This window comes from Rosa rugosa, chromosome 1, assembly GCF_958449725.1.
Source record: "Rosa rugosa chromosome 1, drRosRugo1.1, whole genome shotgun sequence".
Classification (NCBI taxonomy): Eukaryota; Viridiplantae; Streptophyta; class Magnoliopsida; order Rosales; family Rosaceae; genus Rosa; species Rosa rugosa.
The window spans coordinates 56,501,642-56,508,583 of NC_084820.1; the positions used below are offsets into that span (position 1 = coordinate 56,501,642).

General features: G+C 40.0%; 1 protein-coding gene across 1 annotated transcript; it reads left to right on the top strand.

The window, feature by feature from the left end:
* The first annotated feature begins 2,527 nt into the window (after positions 1-2,527).
* On the top strand, positions 2,528-5,754 carry LOC133725597 (pollen receptor-like kinase 4). Its single transcript, XM_062152906.1, has 3 exons — positions 2,528-3,481; positions 3,871-4,554; positions 4,934-5,754. The coding sequence occupies exons 1-3, from the start codon at positions 2,776-2,778 to the stop codon at positions 5,572-5,574; spliced, it is 2,031 nt and encodes a 676-aa protein (XP_062008890.1). The 5' UTR covers positions 2,528-2,775; the 3' UTR covers positions 5,575-5,754.
* Positions 5,755-6,942: the final 1,188 nt, after the last annotated feature.

The following is a 6,942-nucleotide window of genomic DNA, read 5'->3' on the forward strand; positions in this document are numbered from 1 at the left end:
TATGGATCGAACCACATCGTAGTAACACTTGCTCTTAATATTTTATGTTGCTTTTGTTGTACTTGTTCATTTTCATTCACGAGATTTTGGTATTACGTGTCCCCCCCCTCCGCGCGCGCGACCGTAGTTGTATTTTTCTAATTATTAGTGAAAAAGGCGTGATGGCCAAGCCTCGCTCCCACTGGGTTACAACCATAAAAAAAAAAAAAAAAAAAGTAAATCAAATTCACATTATCACAATTATAATTACATATAGATAAAAACTGTAGTTTAGCAACCCACTACAGTACTAGTTAATTACTTGTACATATTAAATATCACAATTCTATTATAAATGTATAATTTTAGAGAGGCTACATTGTAAGTAGGTTTATTATAGGTTAGTTTAGTCTATGCATGTAAAAGTTTCATTCAAAAATATCATTTTATAAATGCAATTAATATGATTTCTTTATTTTTAACCGAAATTTCCACATAAATCAAAATTTTCTTAAATTTGAAGTACCGAAATCGAAATCGAAATCGAAATTTGAAACCTTGATATAGCTAACTGGGCAAACTCACCCATAGTAAGAGCAAGTTCGCCCATGCCGTTGAGTCACCAGGTCATACACTGTTCACTACTTTTTAATGTTTTCCGTTGGTACTGGATCAATTTCCAAACTAACCTGGGTCACTCTGTGTCATTCTATGGGTCAGTTTGTATGTTAGAAAACTAATCCAGAGTGACCCATGGCAGTTTCTAAACTGACTCAATGACCCAGACCCAATGAGCTAGTGAAAACAAATATAAAAAAACAGTGAACTATGTCTGTTAACATAGGGACCCTGACCCAGTAACTCAACATGTGAACTTGCTTTTAAGTTAATTTGCCTAACAACTAGGATACATGGTCACTTGCAACATAAGTATTGACTTTGTACTCTATAATTTCTCTTCAACAAACTAATCAATTATAGTAGCTTCCGAAAGAGATGTAGCTTACGAATTTCTAGTGGACTTCTATTATTAGTTAGGTAGTTCTTGACCAATTGCTTGTTTAACAAGCTAGGCGGCATTCAATTCCAATTTTCCCAGTACAATTGGACTTTAAAGCGCCACAAACTTTAGGCAATCAATTAAAGAGAAAACTAAACATAAAAAGCTTGACTGATACTGATTTTTAGGCTGATCTAAACAAGTACGCACTTGAATTTGATCAGTCAAATTATTGGTTAGTTTTATGGGTCCATATTCTAAAATCTCTAATTAATGTAGCGTGATCCCTCTTACTTCTTTAGTTCTTTCCATAGAAATGGGGCAGCTGAAAAGTTAGGTCCGAGATGTACGTTATGGCTTAATTTCCTTTGTAAGCTGGTCATTTTAGTTTTAACTTCAAACTTGACCGCTACCGCTAGCCACCACGTTTTCAACTTTGATAGGCCCTTGCTTGTCTCGTTTAAGTCATTTTTCTTCGCTCCTCTTTCTAGAAAACAAGAGGCAATTCACACGTGTTTACAAGACGAGAAGATAAATTAACTACAAGATTCTGAAAATTTGAAATGATTAAATTACCAGAACACCATTAGATTTTAAAACATTGTTTTCATATATCAAAATTATTTTACTTTTAGACAAATTTTTCTTATAGTACACTAGACAACATTTGGAAACACTAATATATCCTTTTTTTTTTTTTAGAAGAAACACTAATATATCCATAATTACAAAAATTTACATAAATAGTGTAGTAAAAAAAAGATCTCGTATATATCAATATGCATGCAACATAAAATTTTCTGCACTTGCATGCATTTTTCAATCGGTCTCTCTCTCTCTCTCTCTTTTTTCCTTAAGATGAGGTCATTACAATAATTATTGACCCTACTTCTTTGTTTTTAATCAAGAAACTGTCAAAACTGAACTGGACCCCATGGAGCTACTACGTAGCTGACCAAAGCCGCATGAGCAACAACCTGGAGGATGTTCCAAACACCAGCACCAAGCACAGACGTCCGTGATCAATTTATGGAGGAACTAACAGAGAGATTAAAACTAGAGAAGGCAATGGATCTTCGATGAAATTAGAAGTTCAAGTTGTGTACAGGTCAAGAGGTACAAAACTACAAATTTAGAAATTTTTTTTGTAAATCCTATTATTATTATTATACAACTCGTTATCAAAATGAGACTTCTGCGAGTAAACAAAAAAGTAACAGACACTTTATCCTTGTTTAGAGAGTTGAACGAATCTAAAACCCTAACTACCAAAAAAAGCAAAATATGTTACTTCAAAAAAAAAAAAGTAAATCCTCTTCATGACATAATTAAATGATACATACGAGCTGGCTAGCTTGTTCAAAGGAATTTACATGAAAACCTAAAATTGGCAATATTACAACCCAAACCATGCATGCGTGCTCACAAAATATAGCAAATTAACAACAAATTGAAATTGAAAGGCGGGCCTTAGATCTCTCCTGTCCGGAACTCAACCTCTATCTGACACACAAAAAACAGACACACAAAAACAACCCATTTCGCTGTCAACTTCATGCACACTAAGACCTTGTCAATTTCATGGACCATGGTTTTCTAATTTCTTCAACATCATCTCAGCACCTCTTCCCTCTTCCTCTTCTTTGGTGTTGGCCCTTCACGCCCACCACCCAACCCTCCTCTTCAATCCGTCAATCCCACCATCGTACGTGATCAAAAAATTAAAAGGCAACATAATCATCAGTTCATGCAATTGAGGGTATAATACTGATAGGTGCAAAACAACATTGCATGTTATGGGCGCGCATATGGCTATGGCTAGGCTTATGCGCGCACCAAACCCATCATTCCTGCTCGCTCTCATTGTAGCTACGCTTTCTTTTATGAATATGTTGTCTTTTGGTTTGCCGGACACCACGTCCGACGCCCTGTTAAAATTCAAGAGTTCTTTGGGGAACAGTTCCGAAGCTCTTAGGAATTGGGGTAGTTCTCCGAACCCATGCAATGGTAACAGGGGGAATTGGGTTGGTGTGCTTTGCTTTCAAGGGAATGTTAGGGGCTTGAAACTCGAAGGCATGGGGTTACAGGGAACGTTAGATGTGGAACCTCTCGCGTCGTTGCCATATTTGAAGACTTTAAGCTTCACGAACAATTCATTCATAGGTCCGTTGCCTAATCTCACTAGACTAAAGAGATTAGGGTCGTTATATTTGTCAGATAATCATTTGTCGGGGGATATTCCTGATGATGCATTTGAGAATTTGACTTTCTTGAAGAAACTGTATTTGGGAAATAATGAGTTCTCAGGCAAAATCCCTTCATCTCTCGCCAAATTGCCAAACCTTTTCGACGTGGGGCTTGAGAATAACTATTTTAGTGGCGAAATCCCTGATTTTAATAGTGGGGACTCAGAGAAATTATGGAGGTTGTATTTGGCTAACAATGAGTTGGAGGGAGAAATCCCAAAAAGCCTGAGAACGCAGGAGCCTAGCAGTTTTGCAGGTAACTAACTAATATTTCATGCATGCTTGTGATTTCTTGCTATACTTATAGATAACTTTGATGTTATGTGAATTCATATATATATATACGACACATAGTTGCAAATATATTGCAAGCCCTTATAATGCCTACATATGATTAGATGATACATATTAAACCAACCAGCAATAAACGATCGGCGCAAACCATAAGATATTATGTACTAAAACGCAAAGACTACATCTTCCAGATGTGAAATCTAGTATTCGAGAAAATTAAAGCAGAGTACTCGCGGCCATTATACTAAGTAATCATGATACTCAAACAACGTAATCATTAGGATAACAATTTTTCACTTTCCTAACAATAATTAGCACCTTGAAATCTGAGTGATTTTAATCCAAATGCAGGAAATGAAAACCTATGTGGTCCGCCTATAGAAGCATGTAGCCCCTCTCCTGCTCCTGCTCCGTCTCCATCGCCATCTTCGCCTCCATGTGGGGGATCCGGGGAACCATGCAGCCCTTCCGACCCTCCTACGAAGTCTTCATCTCTTGGTCTAAAAATAGCCTTGGGTATAGTGAGTATTCTGCTCCTATTAGTTATCATTGCTGTACTTTTGATGTTCCTCAGAAAGAGAAAGCAACAACCGGAATTAGACCAGGCGGAGTTGTTGGATGAATCCTCCAAGTACACAGCAGCAACCGCGAGCCAGATGGATGCCAAGTCGGTAGAAAATAATAATGTGAACAATCCACCAAGGAGGGGTGAGCAAGCAGGAAAGCTGTCATTTGTGAGGGATGACAGGGACAGGTTTGATTTGCATGACCTGCTAAGAGCCTCAGCCGAAATATTGGGGAGTGGGAACTTTGGGGCTTCATACAAGGCTTTGATACTAACTGATGCTGTAGTGGTCAAGAGGTATAAGCAGATGAACAATGTGGGAAGAGAGGAGTTCCATGACCACATGAGAAGGCTTGGGAGATTGACACACCAAAACTTGTTGCCAATCGTGGCCTATTATTATAGAAGGGAAGAGAAGCTCTTGGTTTCTGACTTTGTCGAGAACGGTAGCTTGGCTTCTCATCTTCATGGTAAGTTTCTTGTTCCAACTGATTATATTATACGCTTCGATATAGATATGCTTAACATATATATTACTAGCAAAAATAAAATAGCAAATTTGGTTCAATTTTTCTCATGACATTGTAAATCTGTAGAACTATTTCTGATCCATATATATATGGTACACGTAGTATCAATGACGAATCCACAATTGTTAGTGCGGCCAATTTGCCGCATGCCTCATTAAACTCTTCTAGGTCTCTTGATTTCTCCTATTAAATCCAAGATATTGTCCTTGGCTGTATTGATTTTTTCTTAAAATTAAGTAAGACGTAAGGTATAGGGTTTAGATGAAATGCTTCAAATGGACCGTTCACATTTGTATTGGATTTTTGTTATCTTTTTCAGGCAATCACAATCTGCATAAGCCTGGACTTGACTGGCCAACCCGTTTGAGAATAATCAAAGGAATAGGAAGGGGCCTGACATACCTCTACAACACACTCCCAAGCTTGGTTGTACCTCATGGTCATCTGAAATCCTCCAATGTGCTTCTGGACGAAAACATGGAGCCTCTACTGAACGACTATGCTCTACTCCCCGTGATCAACATGGAACAAGCCCAACACCTCATGATGGCTTACAAGTCACCCGAATACGCGCGGCACCACCGGATAACAAAGAAGACCGACGTGTGGTGCTTCGGGATAATCATGTTGGAGGTGTTGACAGGCAAGTTCCCAGAAAACTATCTAAAGCAAAGTTATGACAGTAAGGCGGATTTGGCGAGCTGGGTGAACGGAATGATCAAGGAGAAGAAGACTAGTGAGGTGTTTGATGGAGAAATGGGGAATGTCGGTGACAGCAAAGGTGAACTTCTAAAGCTGTTGAAGATTGGAGTGAGTTGTTGTGAGGAGGATGTGGAGAGAAGGCTGGACTTGCATGAAGTTGTTGCAAAGATTGAGGAGTTGAATGAGGGAGAAAGTGATGGGGAGTACCGCTCAAGTGTTTCAAGTGAAGAAGATGATTATACTTCTCAGGCTGTGTGATTGCGACAACTATGGAGTTACCATTCTAAATAGCATTCCATGTACTGGCTGGTTGGGACTTAGGGAACTTATCCATGTGTAAAGTACTGTTAGCCTTCATTCATTCATTCCCCTAATTAAGATGAAGAATGTGCAGGAAGATATGGAAAGCAATGAAGAATGTTTAATTTGTTTATTTTTTTTTTTGGTGTTATTTTTCTTTTGGATGAGAAGCGCTTTTTATTGTGTAGTTGTTCGGGGATGATTCTTGTATCATTTTGGTGTAATGGGAATTAATTAGCTTATGAAACTAGTTAGATGACATTCAATCTTTCTCTTTCGTTTTTCTTATTTTGAAAGATTGGAGCAATTGCCCTCCTCTCCTCGGGTTTTCCCTAAACTTTTTGTTTCACATATTACTTTTCAAACTCCAAATACCCACATTTCACTGATTTCAGCCCTAAATTAACTTCAAACAAAAACAGTGTTAATGCTCAAAGTCTGGCGGTAGCCAAACCTTCGTTTAACGCGGGTCCGGTTGGCGGACCGCTACTCTGGATTCGGTGATCTTCGCTAGCTGTCAAACGAAAGACAGGGCGTCAGAGGGAGACCGAGTTGGGCGGTCTTCACTTCTCCGATGCCTAAGTCAGTCAATGCATATAGACAGCATAACAATAAATGAGTAGTAAATGCGTAATTAATGAGGAGAGAGGAGAGAACCTTTTATAGGTGAGGAGGAGGCTGATCTTCTCCTTGTTTTCGATGTGGGACTGATGTGCTTCAGTCCCCAGCTCTGGGAGCTTCTAATGCTATCTTGGCACGGCGCGTGGCAGCGCGTCGGCGGTGATCTGGGGGTGATCCGAGGCTCAGGCTGTTGCCCGCCTGGCTGTGCATCTGCATGTTATTCCTTTGGCGGGAATTAGTACCTCTGGCGGTACAATGAGCGTAGCCCATTATAGATAATTATGCTTGTAAATGTACATGTATGTACAAGTCCCCCAAGTCCCCAGTCAAGGAGGGCAATCTTGGTTGGGGAGTTGTTCAGCGGTTTGAAGCGTTATCTTCCGCTAGACTTGCAACAGCATAATTAGCGTCAGTGCGTTGTCAACCATGGATTTACTGAGCAAACGCTTTATACCCTTTCGGGTGGGCAACTGCTAGGCCCCCCAGGGAGTCCCCCACTCCCAGGCGATGATAGACCTCCGGATGGTCGGCAAATTGTTTGTTGAGGGGGAGCTGCACGGAGCAGAGGGTGTTGGGTAGCAAGCCCAATCTTTAGTACCCAAATGACGGGGGTCAACGTGCCTGATCAGGGTCGTCGTAGACTGTTGACAAGTCCCCGTGTCCCGTAGGGACGGTTTGACCGTAACGCCGCGTGGCGGTCGTTGT

Coding starts and splice junctions, on each gene's coding strand:
- LOC133725597 (XM_062152906.1), top strand. CDS start 2,776: ATGGGCGCGCATATGGCTATGGCTAGGCTTATGCGCGCACCAAACCCA. Junction 3,482..3,870: donor GGAGCCTAGCAGTTTTGCAG/GTAACTAACTAA, acceptor ATCCAAATGCAG/GAAATGAAAACCTATGTGGT. Junction 4,555..4,933: donor CTTGGCTTCTCATCTTCATG/GTAAGTTTCTTG, acceptor TATCTTTTTCAG/GCAATCACAATCTGCATAAG.